The sequence below is a fragment of the Achroia grisella genome, unplaced genomic scaffold, assembly GCF_030625045.1.
Source record: "Achroia grisella isolate CSIRO2021 unplaced genomic scaffold, CSIRO_AGI_Agris_v1 utg903, whole genome shotgun sequence".
NCBI classification, from domain to species: Eukaryota; Metazoa; Arthropoda; class Insecta; order Lepidoptera; family Pyralidae; genus Achroia; species Achroia grisella.
The window spans coordinates 1453587-1469936 of NW_026713061.1; the positions used below are offsets into that span (position 1 = coordinate 1453587).

Sequence of the window (16350 nt, forward strand, 5' to 3'; positions counted from 1 at the left end):
ATAATAATTTACTATTCAATATATTGTAGTATCCTCTATAACAGTGTAGTAATGTTCTTAATAGCCAGGAATATACTTCTTAAATGATTCAACAAATCAAGATATCACAATCCTATCAATATTTATTACCCACTATTATATTATTACCATTACAGATGTAGATCATAGATATTAAACTATATATAATTCAATTTTATGTATGCAGTACCAAGTCTAATGATTAGGACAATGATAATGCTATACATTATTAGCTATTTCTCAGGGCTTTGGCACATGCAGAACATTTCTAGTTACAGTGAATATTCACAACCTTTGCATATTTGATATTTACGAGTACATCCTAATATTACCCTATTTTATCTTCGTAGATTTCGTGATTAGCCGTTAAAGAACTTAATAATATTTTGAAATTTATATTTACTAGTAGCACACATAAAAAGAAAAATGTATATGTTCTATATTTCTTCACAGTAATCACAGTTGCATTTATCATGGTTCTTTTTAATTTACGTCATACTGCCACATCGTGTACAAAAGCGCAAATCTATAGTGCTCGTATTTTATTGTTCCGACAACCATTACGATACACACCGTTTAACCCAAAAACTGAAACGTTGAATGTTCAAAAGCCTTGCAAAAACTAGTACGTCATTTCTACCAATAATTGAATTTGAAATAAAAGTTGAACTTATTTGTGTTGTCCTTTGTTGTTAAACAGTATGGCCGCGCCTTTTGTTTACAAACTATATGAGACACATTATTTACCTGTAGAGATAAAAACTAAGACTAATAATTGTATTATTATTTATTGTTTACGTTTCTTTAATTCTAATAGTAATATAACACAACAATAACCGATTACTCAACCGATCATTCTAGATACGTCAGTCTTGCTTGTATCCTTTTTTATCTGCGTAAGTCAGCTTTTTATTTGTTTCTGTTACGTCAATTCCTCATCGTTGTATATTCGAAACATTGGATACGCTATTTTCTCTTATCTTTAGCGCCACATTTTAAGAAACCATCATAAGCTTACATTCTCGCATATTGATACAATGACAGACATTTCGTATTTGAAAATACAAAAGGAATACCTAACGTTTGTTTCGGCTCGGCATAAAATATATTTTAAAATATATCAAACGTTAGGTTTTCAATCGCGTTCGCTGAGGAAGAACAATCGCCATTTATCTTCTGAAGTAGTCTGGGGAGATCTGATAAGACGATCAGCGCAAGGGTGTAGGATTTTTACGAATTCGGTTGCAAGGCGTGAATTTACGAAGCGAAGTTCCGGCTTGGACGGTTTATCGGAAGAATAGATAGAGCTATTTGTGTTTTATTACACTATTTCACATATATATGGCACTGAAAACATATTTTTGTTGTTATAACAATAAAAATATTAGTCATTTCTTGTACCAACTTTTCTTGAAGTGCATGGTTTGCAAAACACGGCCTTCAGCTTCGGATTTTTACGAAGTACATAAGGTCGCTTTGTCTAAGTAGAGGTATTCTATGTATAGAACGAGGTGTACCTCGTTTGCCTATACGTCGTCACTAAAATATTAATCTTGCCTATTAGTTGAAAATTCTTTAAGCTCCTTGGCTAACCAAATTCATACAACTTCGGTGTATAGAATTATTCTATATTATAAATTTATTATTTACTAATAGATTTTGTGCCTCTATTGTTTCGTCTATATTTTGGTGTTGCTCTGTTCAAAACTATTCCATGTTAACTGTATATAAATTTATCATCGAAATACAATTTAAATTAGTTAAATATTATTTATCAGCGAAAACTTTTGAGCAACCCTACTGTGATGGCATTTTACCGAAGTTGATCTTAACACGATAATAACTCTCTTTCAATTTACCATTTTCGTGCGATTAAATAAAAATACAAAAACAAATTTCCCTCGAGACCGCTAGAGCTAAAACAAGGTAACATAAGTCGTGATTTTTTTCTAAAGGAATGCCTTTAAAAAATTCTTCTAAGTAAACTGTGTAATATCAAATTGTAGTTTAATTTGCTTCCCACATGATATTGTCAATAGGATAGTATTTAAAACGAATATAAGAAACAGAATTCTAAATGATATGAGAATGTTTATCACATCGTTTACTTCTTTTTTTTTATTTGATTTGGATATTAAACTAACAAAGGTTTCACATTAAGGTAAAATTTTTCGAATCGAATATTTGAAAATAAAAAATCAATTAGATTTGTTATTTTCAAATATTCTTGTAGTAGCTAATGAAAATGTACTCAAAAGGTATTTGGCCATCCAGTGAGATATATCCATATATATTTTCTATTCGTTTTAAGAAGTCACTCTGAGGTTTAATTACAATTCCTTTTATGTTAAAAATGAATTGATTTCAATCTTTATTTTAATTTTGTCAAGAAGTAGATAGATATATAAATCCTGTCTCATTTTCTGTTTTCAGTTTTATATCGATTAGCCATAGTATTTAGTTTATTTCTCAATAGTATATTTTTGTTCTATTGCAATTAATTTATCTGTCAAAAACCTTACCATTATTTAGTATTAAAAATTAAACAAATCAAGTAGTATGGTGAAATATGAATTTCCTTTGAAATGCTAGCGACACTGTCGTCAAGTTCTAGTAAGGCACGTCTCAGCACTCTGCACCTCTTGACAAAGAATTTCATTATCAGCACACCGGGTATGTGAATGTGTCTTAGAGATTCGATCGTCGAACATTTTGCACTCTGATAACGTTCTACTATTTAATAGAAGATATGGAAGATGTACCAGTATGCCTATTATGTGTTTTCTCGGTACATAATATTTAAATATTTTTTAACTTCTGAAAATCCAGAGAGAGCCTACTTGGATGCTGTTTCTCAGATTTACGGATGAGATTAAATGAGATTACGTGGCACATTAGCAACACAGGAATTGTTAAGTAAGCAGCGCATGAAGAGTTTCATATGACAGTATATTGGTGCAATGTGCATGTCTATAGACAACGGTTACCAATCACATCTAGTAATCTATTAGTTTGATTTCGATTCTATGTTGTATTAAAACAATCCTTGACAATTCTGTTCGGCGAAAAGTTAGTACCTTTGTACGTTACTGAACAATCTTATTTAAATTATATTTTCTATAGCTTACAGGTGACGAAGGGTCGATGTAACATATATTCAGAATACGTAATCAAACATAGTTTGAAGGTTACATTCTAAGAAATATCGCATATTGTTTATTTGTAAAACTTGAAAATAATTAAATTATAAAAATAAATTTTATAAGTCACTACTATTCCTTTTGCAAAGTTTTATTCATTTTCTTGGTAAATAAAATTATTAAGTCATAATCATTAGTCCAATTAACTCTGTAGTTGTAATATTCATTTACAGGAATTATAATTATTTCTGATTTCTAGTAACTTTATTTAAGTAATTAACCAAAAATATTACAAATTCTGAGAAAAGATTTCCAATCGAATGAAGAAAGTGCAAAGTGGAAAGTTTGTTTTAATTTCGTTATTGTCTGTCTTTAATCTATTGTAGCTACATTTCCAACAGTGTCAATTATATTATATTCTTTCAACTTTATAATAATCGACAAGGCGGTGTTTAATAATACCAGGATACATATAGAATATTTTTTTTATGCATTGACACAATTCTTTAAGGAAATTATCCGTGCAAACTTCTTGAGACGGTCCCTCGCCTGTTTGTCAAAAAGTTGGCCACAGCATCGTTAGGCCGCTCTTAACGTCACTGATTAGTTTTTATGTACGCATTCAGACCAACTTTCGAAGTTTATGGGGAAAACAAAAAGTCAAGAGCGTGATTAAAAATTATTTCCTCCAGGGTGAATGTAATTCAATGCTTTACTATTAAGGGTTAATTTACTTTAAAATTGGCTTGCTTTTATATCCTTTGAAAAGTAACGTGCTAAATGTAAAGTATGCTTTCCATTTTATTTAAGATATCTATGTAAGAAAAATTATTTTGTTGTATTTTTTTTTTTGATATAACATAATACTCTTTGTGTTGTTTGATTATAAGATAACTTAATTTAAATTTAATAATCAATATTGATTTTTCATATTACCCCCACACATGTATATATAAATATTATAGAAAAGTTTCATTACTAAATTGTCGGTATAAGTCACGTAATTCACCAATATTTTGAAGTTAAAGTAGATAACTTTGCTAGTAATTTCGTATTAGTTTCACGTTTTCCCCGATTTATGTCACCAACTCGTTACACAAGCTGAAATAAGTGAACTCCGTCGTAGTTCAGATACCGCGAATAGGACAGTGAGTATCTATAGTTATTCTCTAGAAAACAATACATTCAACGTTACACCCTAAGCTAAAGGTTCAGAATAGCTTAGCAAAATTATAAGTGTCTGCATGTTTTCGAATAAACCAGCCGGACATTCCGGCCCGTGGGTTCTAATTTATCATTGTTAGAGCGCGTCTCAAACGAAAGCAATTTCCGTTTAGATTTCTTTTTTCAATACATCTTTTCTAGGGGAGCGCAGATTAGAGCTCATCTGACATCGTCCAATTAGGATTTTGCTATGGGAACTTTCGTTGTGTTTTCACGAAACCCAGGTATATTAAATGCATAGCTGTACCTACTGATTTTCTTATATACACAATTATATTTACGTTTCTCCTAACCATTCATATGGTATACTATAAAGCGAGTTGAAATAGGATTTCTATTAATTTAACAGAAAAAGAAAACACAACTGGAAGTCTATCATAAATATTGCTCAACTCAATTACCCACAAACAGAATAAATGTTGTTTTTCTCTAACAATTTTCTTTACTCATATCTGTTTATGATTAACTACTCGTACATAATATATAAATTAAAAATTTGTACTTTAAAGAAAGGTTCCGTCTCTTTCTCAATATCTTCGAATAAAGCGAGAACATCATAACAGGAAAACATATTAAACACGAGGAAAATCATATATTTATTACTGATCAATGTGACTCTACCACACTCGGTAAATATATTTATTGCACTACAGAAACTGTTATCTAATTTATATAGTTCTGAACACTTGTTTGGTCAGTAGAGAAAGAAATAACAGTTACGAAGATATAACATACATCAATAATATAATTAGTACATATATCAATAATTAGTCCCTAATCATACATCTTAAACACGTATACGCACTTTCTGTTTTTAATATTTTTAGTTTAGAGTATTTTACAACAGATTTATGGTAAATTTTAATCGAACTATTTTTGTATTAGGCAGTTATTTAGGTTATTATTAAGTTTATTAATTTAATTATTTCAATTTAGTGTATCTAAATATAAATGAATAAGATGAACTCATATAAAATTATAATGAGATCTTGTACTTATTAAGAGAAAAAAAATCTATTTTATATTTATTTCTAGGGTATTGTAGATTAAATATTACGTACAGTAAACTGAAAATCTTACATCATCATATAATAACACAACATAATGAGAAACATTTATTTTCACCTAGTTAGTTTAGATGTAATACAATGTACAACATAATATATGATGCTTCAACAAAAATGGCAAGAGTTTCTTAATAAATTTTCGCCGCAGTCATAAAAGAGATACATTTACGCACAAATATTGCAAGCGCAAAATGCACAATAGCAGTTACTTTAGCTATAGCAGGCATAAAAAGGAATGAGGCAGAGCTTCTGGTATCTTGTTGTCTTCAAAGTGTCTGGTAAACTAATTTTGTTTTTTAAGCTAAAAAGTAAAGATTTTTTACATCATTTTTGCGAAGTAAATTGAGTTATTGAAATGTTTTCCACTCTCTCGAGCAAACCTTTTTTACCTAGACCACATTGAAATCTAGCTGATGCCTTTGAACCCCCAGCTGCTATATTTCTAGCATATTCCCAAATATTTGTATCATCAGATCAGATATTGATATCATCACTGCTTTATTCTTAAGTTTACAGTTTATTTTCTGTACTATTAAAGTCTGTTCAGGTTTTTTTTTATAGATTATTATGGAATGGTGCACCCGCCTGCGCTAACGGTTTACGCTGACGGGGCACTAGGGAAGGATGATAAGACGAGCATTAGGTCAGTTCAGTTAGCCCATCATGACAAATTCACTAAGAATTTCCTACTATGATTTCCAGGAGGAACCGCGTGGAGGTCAACCTGACATGGCACATTACTAGCAATAAGATCATCAGTCCACATTACCAACATTCCCCTTTCCCCTGGCTGTTTAAGTTTTTCTTTTTCATTTTCGTCCAATGCTTACAACCGTTAGAGAAAATAGGTATTATAAATAAAACCACAGGCATAAACTTAGACAAAAATATATTCGAACACTATTTCTGGGTCACAAGAGACACAGGTTAGTAAGTAAAGATTTTTAAACAATGGGTTTATACATTAATTATCACTCAAACTTCTAAGTGCCTAACTAGGTGCTGTAGCTTGTGAATATTGAAATAGAAATAGATTTTATATTTTTATATGAAATCGATAATACCTAATATTAATGCCAGTTTTCCTCTACTTATACTGCTTTCTGACTACGATTATATAATAAAAATACTTAAATGGGTCTTTGGTGATCTTTACGATTTTTTATATAACTTTACTGATGCTGTCCGCAAAATGAATCATTCCTTATTCAACAAACCAAACTTAATGCCGAAAATTGTAGATACTTGAATAAATAAAAAAAAAACATAGCTTCTTATTATTCTTATAATTTCAGAATGTAATACTGGGAGTATTACATTCTGAAGAGTAGGGTGAAATCGTAACTAAATTAAGAGTTGGTTACAATATCATACACACGTTGCAAAATAATATGAAAGTTTCTAAAAATAACACTCTACTTGTATTAAACTTTGGAATAAGAAAACAATTCGAAGTTATACCTGTTTTCATTATATTCGTATTTAATCATTTATGGAGTAAATGTTATGTGCCGAGAAGTACAGTTATTACTGTATATATTATATAAAATTGGTAGGTAATTTGTTTCTCTAACTTTTACTTCTATGATAATATTTTCATAATATCTTTATTCATTTTCTTATAGTACTAATAAATATGATATTTGTAATGATTTAAATAATAGCTAATGTTAATTATGTTTAAGTGGATGGAGAATTATTTTATTTATTTATTAACTAAATAGGTATGTAATACAAGGATTGTACTTGACGGAGTAATTGTTATTATTATTTAAATAAATTAAAGTAAATATGTAAATATTATTAATTAACATCAGAAATAAATTCGACGATAGATTTGCGGTATATTAAGACGATGTTGTGTTACTATACATTGATATGATGATTACTATGATATTGATGATATAATTGTATTGTGTTGGAGTCTATTTCTGCGTTTGACCTCTCATTTGGGCAATTGTGTGATAACGCATAGTAATTAATTATTAATATTAGTGAAAGTCATTCTTAATTAAAATATTAACCGACAATGGTAAAGTTGTTTAGACATTTATTTTTAATTGTCTACTATTATGAATACTTTATTTTACATTCATTTATAATTATGCTACACTTTTGTTTATAAATCCATACTTTATTATAGGTTATGTATATAGCATTGTATATAGCAACATATGTGTATTTAACATTTTTTATAATGTCGTATTTAAATATATTGATATTCATATTTCATACAAGAATAGTAGAAGAATAAGTATGATATTTGGCCTTTTTACATTGTAGATCAAGCAATTTGAATTTGTTTTTGTATTGTTTCAGTGACTAAGTTCATACGTATCGGCATAGCTGACAAGAATGACAACCCGCCGTACTTCGACAAGGAGTTGTACGAGGCTGAAGTCGACGAAAATGAGGACATTCAACACACAGTCCTCACTGTCACCGCCAAAGACCACGATGAATGTAAGTACATAGATCGTAATACAGTTCAGCCAACAATGTATTATACGTCAGACGTTGACGAATATGCGAAAAGGTAGAGTTGAATAACATTATTACAATTAAATAGCATATGAATAAATGTTTTTGTCTTTGATTATTTGATTTTAAAAACAGAAATGAAATCCATATAATGATTTCTCTTGTTAACTTAAGTATTTTGATTTGTAACTATATAACAGTAATAAAACACATAGAGCCAAGTAATCTCAAACTAAGCAGTACTTACACTATGGGTGATTGAAATACTTATATAATGTACATGAAAAATATACAGACCAAAAAAACATTCATGGCCATGGATACAAATGTTTGTAACGTGTAAAAATCACCCTGCAACTATAGGAAGTAAGGCAGTGTAAACACAGTAAACTACTAGACAACCGAGATCGTTATTCTACCTAGATACTTTTAATATGCATTAAATAAATAAAACTATAATTAACTTATCAAATTCTAAAAGAATATAAGTGCCTCTGTACGCAGCATAGTAATTGTATTAAGCAGAACGAACACAATCGTGTGTAGGAACGAGTATAAAAATAAATTAGGGCAGTTTTCTGTGGAGTCCAGCACAAATCACGACACAGATTGCGAGATAACTGTAGCTTTCTACCGTTTATAATCTAAGAGATACAACATTAATGTCTAGTTGCATTTGCCTGCTAGAATTACTTTTATACATCCTTGAGAGATTTTTTTATATTGTCTCATATAGAGAATTTCATTTCGAAAGATCAAAAGTTAAGAAATCTGTAAATATGTATATAAATAATAGAATATTCTCTATTTTAAATATTGTAATTCAAGTTTAAGTAAAATTAACTTCTCTAATAAAGGTATCCAAGTACATTTCTTTGGCATCTTCACTTTTTTGTATTGCTTCTTGAAAAAGAGCTAAGCAGGGTACTGGTCTCTTTCTCCACGGAATGAAAATAAACACAATTACCACACTGGCCACGTGTTTGTTTTTTATGATATATGTACATAGATAGAGGTTTATTTCACGATTGTGTTTTTTGTACTGATGTGATGTTACTTTTTTCTTCTAATCAACTCTTATGATATGCGTGATTGTATATGTTAAATGTCTGACATATATACATTGTTGGTTCTATTGTAGCCACCAATATTACTGAATATTAATAAAGTAGTTGGTAAAGATCAAGGCTGCTAATAACAGAATGAATGCCATTTTGACCAACATAAACTACGCTTATAGTTATATTCATAACTTCATCAGTGTATATTTTCATTTATATAATAAGCTTATCAGAGAGTAAAAAAACAATTGTATTGTCTAAAGTTATTTATTTCATGTATATATATAGATTTAAGAAGACAACGACGACTTTTAAGAAACTCGAACTAACCACAAACTGCGATAAAATTCCCAAAACTTGAATTATAACTCAAAATGCTTCAAGTCGTATAAATAATAATAAATAATATTTATTGGTTTTAAAATATACTTCCAATTTTCCCTAGTTCAATATATTTCTTATCGCCGAAATCAACGGCTTTTGCTACGTGAAATACTAAATACAGTGCGTGCGTTAACCCCAATATGATTACCCGATACAAAAATTCAAACAACTAACGTTTACACAATTTCATATATTGTAGAATGTATGTGGATATATAATTTACATAATCTCCAACCGGGTTCATTGCTTTTCGGCCTTTGGAATATATCCTTTTTGAATACTGTTTTAGAAGCCACACTGTTTTGACCTGTACCACTCTTTATATAATTAGGCCACAGTAGAGATTAATTTTAGGGTCGGGTCGGTGTGGTACTTGCTGTTATCAAGAAAATTAGTAAGTTTCTGATGTAAATTCAAAGCATCAAATATTCTCTTTCATTTTTCTGTACTAGCTTAAAATATTGATTAAATGATAAATACCCATATATTGTTTCTTTATATAAACAGTATTTTCTAATTAATTAGAAATCAGGTCTATTCTAGCAATAAAAGCAAAGAATCAGTTTCCTAGAATTGTAGTCAAGTTCGAATGTAATGTGAAAATTAATATGAAATTAAAATTACAGCACGAAGATCATAAAGAAAAAATCGCTTTTTTGTTGTGCTGGTTTTTCTTTTTCATTCTGATAACGTTAACACCTACATATATAAATTGGTTAAAACAATTTTATGTCTATGTAAACTACGAATATGTAGGTTATATAGCTTACTTGCTACCTACTAAATTAATCATTTCTAGCCAATCAGTTCACGTAACTTTTTTGGCTGTTTTTCATATAACTAATTTTATTATTGGTATTAATTTTCATGTTTTTTCTAGTTATATTAATACCTTTCATGCTTAATAAACTATCTAATTAGTAAAAAATATAGCAATTAATATATATCGTTACCGTTAAGTATTAAGGTAAAATCGATAGAAACATTTTAAATATGATTGTATTCAAGTCTATTTAAATATAGAATATTTGAATTATATGTTGTCTACCAATATAAAATATTGTTTTAAAGCTATGAGTTATGTGGTGCACATACAAAATTTGTAGGCTGGTCGAAAGTGGCAAAGCTGATTAAATTCGTAACATTTGTATATAAACTGTTTTACGGCTGGTTAAATTGGTCCGTTTTATACAGTATTTATCTTCGACTTAATTCTCTTTCCGCTTACATAACCACCATTCAAATTTATAGGAAAATTATAAAAGGAATATTGTGTAAATACTTAATATTCGAGAACTTGATCTATTTATTTTAGAAGATAAATTATAGACTTGGTTACACCAGGATTATACGTAATGTCGTTATGTTCAAAATCATTGTCGAAACATTATCATTTTCATTACATAATATCATTTTAAACTAAATTTATAGTCGAACAACAATACAAACATTTTTACCAAATTTTATTCTTATGCCAAAAAATATATATCTATGAAAATAATATAATATATATAAATTATATCTAAAAAATTTAGATAGAACTAGAAATAATTAATACACACCTATTTGTAACAGCTTACGATTGCTTGTGATTAAGCATGTAGCCTGAATGTTCATAATTTTTTATTTAATTAGAATAATAAAAGATCTGACACGGCACAAAATTGAAAGTGACAGCTGTCGCCTACATAGGCAATATATGTATGTACAGCTCTACAGATACCTCGTCGAGAAGTGATGCTCGTGAAACCTCTGGTACATTGCAATTAATAGGGACTAAAGTGTCATGACTCTGTACCCTAACTTCACTGTCATACATTCCTTTATCCCAGTTTCTGTCTCATCTTTTATACCTATAGTATTTTAAATTCTATAGTAGCAAGGACCTTATTGACAGTTCTAATTCTGTTTCTATATAGCTATATGTTAAGTTTCAGCTACAAGCCAATAACACTTGCAAAGGTCGCTAATGGATCACTCGCTTTTGAATAGTCTCTAACAAAACATTCCATAATGGATAGATAGGTACAGTCTATAACAAGCCTAACAGATTAAACAGTAATCTATGCAAACGTCAGAACAACATTTTACATCAACAACTTCGCCTCGGAACTACTTGGGAATATTGAGGGATGTACCGAGGAAAGGATTGGTGGTATCGGCTAAAGTTCCGCATGATTAATTCAGAAGGAAAGACGTTTTGAATATATAGAGATATTCCATTCCTATTTCGATATATATGACTAGGTTAGTTTATAGCTGCTTTAAAGTCAGTATATTCGATCACTTTGATGTTAATATACTAATAGGTGTAAAATAAAATGTATTGGAATCATAATTATTACGTAAACTGTTGACTTAATAAGGAAAAGCTTATTGGAAATTATATTTTTAATTATACATTTTTCATTATTGAATTTTTTGATTACGCAAATGTATTATATTATTTTACTCTAATTTTATAAATAGGAAAGATTTGTATAAGTATATTATTTAAATGATTAAACTCAAAATGTATGCAAAGCTAGGACGAGTAGCTAGTTTCCATACAAACCTATCTATTTATATAATAATATAATATTCGTGAACTGTAAGAACCAGCTGTAATGAAACATCTGTATAATTTATTTTATAGTTACCAGAAATCATAACGAATGATCGCTATTTAAATAAAACTGAAAACCTTTTATCTCCAGTTACCGTGGGAATAAAACATAACCCAAAATCATAAATTAGTAAGTTTTTAACTTCAAACATTGCGGATCTCCTGTATATACAAATTTTCATCTTATCCTTTATAGTGTAATTTACTTCATAGTATCCTTTTAGTAGCAAAATTGGCAAACTAACGTACATATTAATTTTTATGTGGGATATAATTATTAAATTATAGAATCAATTAAGAGTAGTAAGGTTTTCTCAGTGCATACTCATCAAAAAACTAATTACATGACATGTTTTTCAGGGTCTTAAGGTAATATATTTGTTGAATACAGTATGGTTCAATATATTGACTGTGCATATTACGCCAAGCGCAAAACGCGTATGCAGTGTTATAAAAATATCCTTAAAATTATGTGAGAACAGAATATGTATAATTTTTGTTTCATTCCCACGGGCTCGCACAGGATATTGACATACGAGTACGCTCCCTTGCGGACATACGGATGGATTGAACACTGCTTGTATGGCCAGAGTTCCGGTGTGTTTACGAGTATATACTATAGGGAAAATTTCTACAAAGTCCTTTGTATATATGGTCCTTCTATTCCCTAACTTTTGTATTTCATGTCTATAGATGATCTGCCATAAGATGGGTCCGCTTGTTTGCTACAGTAATCCTATTAAAAGTATAGGTAAACTACGAATGCAGGAATGCTCTCATACATACAGCATTATTTCGCCATAGTAGACGTGTACGAACTTCTCTGCGTAGGTACCTCTATATGACCTATTTCAACCGCCAAACAACTTGCATTATCAGATGGGTTTCGGTTGAAGCGTAAGACAGTGAGATAAGGTAGTAAAATTACAGCGGCATAATATCTATATGGAAAAATATTTTATATACGCATGAAATTACGTATTACACTGTTTATACATTAATTTGGTTCCTCTGGTACATATTCGGGAACAAGCTGACGGCCTATTTGATGGAAAATGTTCATCGCAACTTGTGGATACAACGACATAGACTCATATCGTAGAGTCTATCATCACAACATGCGCCCCATTGTCACTCTTAAATAGATAATGCTCGTGTCAGAAATGGCACTTCCAAATAATGAAACTCAGCGTAGGATAGATGCGTATTATTGGCTAATAGTAGAAATACGTAAAATAGCATGCGATAGGTACAGTATAGAAAAAAATAATCACAGTTCTACCTACTCACGGTAGTTCCTAAAAACAGAATATATAAAAAGCTATTCCGCCGGTTGTATTGCGTGCGTGGTGATATATCGACTTACTCGACAACTAGGTAATTGTTTGGTTGACTGTTTTATATATCACAATATTTTTGTTAAGTTAATTTTTTTTTAAATGAACAAGTATTGTACATACGGCAACGAATTTATTTAATTACCGAATACTGGTGCCATTTTAAGCTCCCATCTCTTACAGGCATAACTTTATGTAACAATGTTACATATAAGCGAGCTTTCAACTTGAGTTGTTGAATTTAACTCAATTTACCAAGCATAAGTTTTAAATGTAAGAAAGTTGTACAAATTATGTTTGTATCAAAGTTATGATACATATGTATGGAATATTAATAAAAGTACATATATAATATATTATTTTTACAATCTTTTCAATCAAACGATAAAAATAAATATTTTCCCGTTTTCATAGTTTCATAATATCCGATTTGTAGCGGAACAAATACTATTATTAAGTAAATATTTGTTGCCCCATTGTTTTCTTCTTAGTTCGGAAAATAAAAGAGTTGAATTACAGAGAACGAGTCTTTGTATTTTGTTTCAGAATACAAGTATAATTAAAGTATTGTGAATTAATTTTTTTATTATAACAACATTTAGCATATTTTTAACTAGGTCTAGAATATATAAGGTTGTATACAAATCTCTAAACACTCGAAGTACATATAATAAAATAAAAAAATTATTTACGAGAAAATAGGCACAGTTTTGATTAAAAAAACTAATAACATTGATTTATTCAAAAATAAATTATATATTTCTATATATATAAAATATTTATATATATTTTGTCAATGTTAACACAAATATATAAAGAAATGATTGTTTTTTTTAATTATTTTCATATTGCATATTACATAAAAAACTATATAACTACTACAACTGCGTTAATAATTTCATATAAGTGAAAGGTTTAAGATATTTCTGTAATGAATTAAATTCATTGTTATTTATAAAAAGTCCACTGCAATTTTGAATACAATTTACATAAGAAGGTATTTGACCCAATGGCGTTCAATAAAAATATTCACTAAAAGCTGTTGACAAAGCATTTTATTTTTTCTTCAGTTTCTTTGTCGTCGGAGCTTTGTCCATTTTCTTTTAAGTTGAGTGATTGTTGGTATTGTGATTATTTTCTAAAACAACACGATGTTTATATAGAAAATACCACGGATGGTTTTACTTCGCCGCTTTTTCTATTCATTAAATAATATCTTCATATTTATTATGAGAAATAATAAAATAAAATAATTATAAACCGATAATAGTAATGGACTTCAATTATATTTGTGACAAATCTTTCTGTGGTATTTAATGTTTAATAATACCATATTTCTTTTAGTATTATATTCATGTATATGAATTTTAAGAGCCTATGATCCAAATACATATGCATATATGTATTTGGAACATAATACACCCGTACGACTACATGGCGTATTAACCACCACATTATCAATATGTATAGTCTATTGATACCTTATGCTCAAATATCTTCATTGGCTTCCTATAGTTCAAAGTAAATTTTGCGCGAAACTTGAGAGATTGTTTTCAAACTCTCGCGGAAACGCCTTAGACGCATATTACGAGAATTTTTGATATACATACTCATATTGAGAGTGTGTACGGTTACGAGTAGATATCTTATCGCTTAACGTTTGATCGATGGCATTTCACAGTTGCTGCGATACATTATTTTGGAGAGTTAACTCGACACCGCTTACACTTCACCCTTCAAGCATGACCTTATTAACTCAGCCTTTCCGTTACCTTTTCATAATGATATTACAGTCGCAAATTCTGGCAGAGTTGGTAATATAATTAAGTTAAGGCAAGTAATAGGTACGTACTTTAAATTACGCTTTTGCTTTGCCTATCTGGTAGGAAAGAAGAATGTAAAGGCATCTTGAACTGAAATCCTCCTGTCGACGCTGGCGCTGCGAACTATTTTATTTTGCCCCGTAGAAAACATTTCTCGTTTTCTTCTACAAGGCAACGAAATTGAAAGTATAATAAAATTTTCTCTTACTACATCGTAAATCTTTTAGGGTCGTTGATGTCCTGTCGTTTGTTTTCACCGTACACCCACTTCGTAATGAAATTGATCAAGAGATTTTTCGGACCACAGGTAAAATTATTTTATAGGTTAATTTCACTACTGTTATTAATGTTGAATTTCTTAAGAATTCACCTAATAAAATATTGTGCTGTGTTTTCTTAATATCAAATTGTTAGCGAGATGTTGATAATACGTACGTTGTGTATTCCATTAATTTCAACGTAGAACTCGCAAACACATTTAGTTACTTCTGGTTTAATTGAAGAGAAATCAAGCAAAATTTTGTTATTCAGAAGTTATAAATTCGGTTCGACTTTGTAATAAAGTAACAAATGTACTCTGCTCATATGAAAAGCATAATTACACCGTAAGTACTTGTTATTGTTACCTACCACGTCGAACTGAGTGCGTATTTATTTTTATTGAATTTTATATGATTTCTTCTTTAAGCTTTAAAAATACTGTACTCAGGAAGTCCATGAGTCTTTAATCTATATTAGGTAATAGGCATTAATAGAAGTTATTAGCGTACACGCTCATGTTATACTTTGACAAAAACCTAATTAGGTATATATGGATAGGTATGTACGCACAGTGCGAGGGTGCGTATTCCATTAAATATGGTAGTAAAATCATATCTCATGATCTACTTACTCAGCATTTTCGCTTCCGCTTTTTTCTAGAAAACAATTATTCCAGAGCATATATTATTTTTTTATTTAATTTCTGAGGCATAAAATATATAGAGATAGATAATTTTATGGTGTCCGTGATATCAAGTCCTATTGAAGAATTGTAAAATAGATGAAGACTTCAATATTACTGAAGTAATCCACCGAGTACGGCTATGGATATAAATTAGATAATGATTATTAATTTGGTTGGCATCTTATTATCAGTACTAACCCTTGTCTTTTCTTTTTATTTTAATATTAATAGATAAAAAAAACTGAAGCTAAAAAATATGTTACA

General features: G+C 29.6%; 1 protein-coding gene across 2 annotated transcripts in view; it reads left to right on the plus strand.

Moving 5' to 3' along the window:
• The window catches only part of LOC131853626 (neural-cadherin), a 338875-nt gene that overhangs the window by 259373 nt on the left and 63152 nt on the right, over window positions 1–16350 (plus strand). For both annotated transcript variants that reach the window (XM_059204595.1, XM_059204594.1), the window contains exon 13: window positions 7769–7912. In XM_059204595.1, the coding sequence (XP_059060578.1) occupies window positions 7769–7912 (144 nt within the window). The remainder of the gene's footprint in view (window positions 1–7768; window positions 7913–16350) is intronic.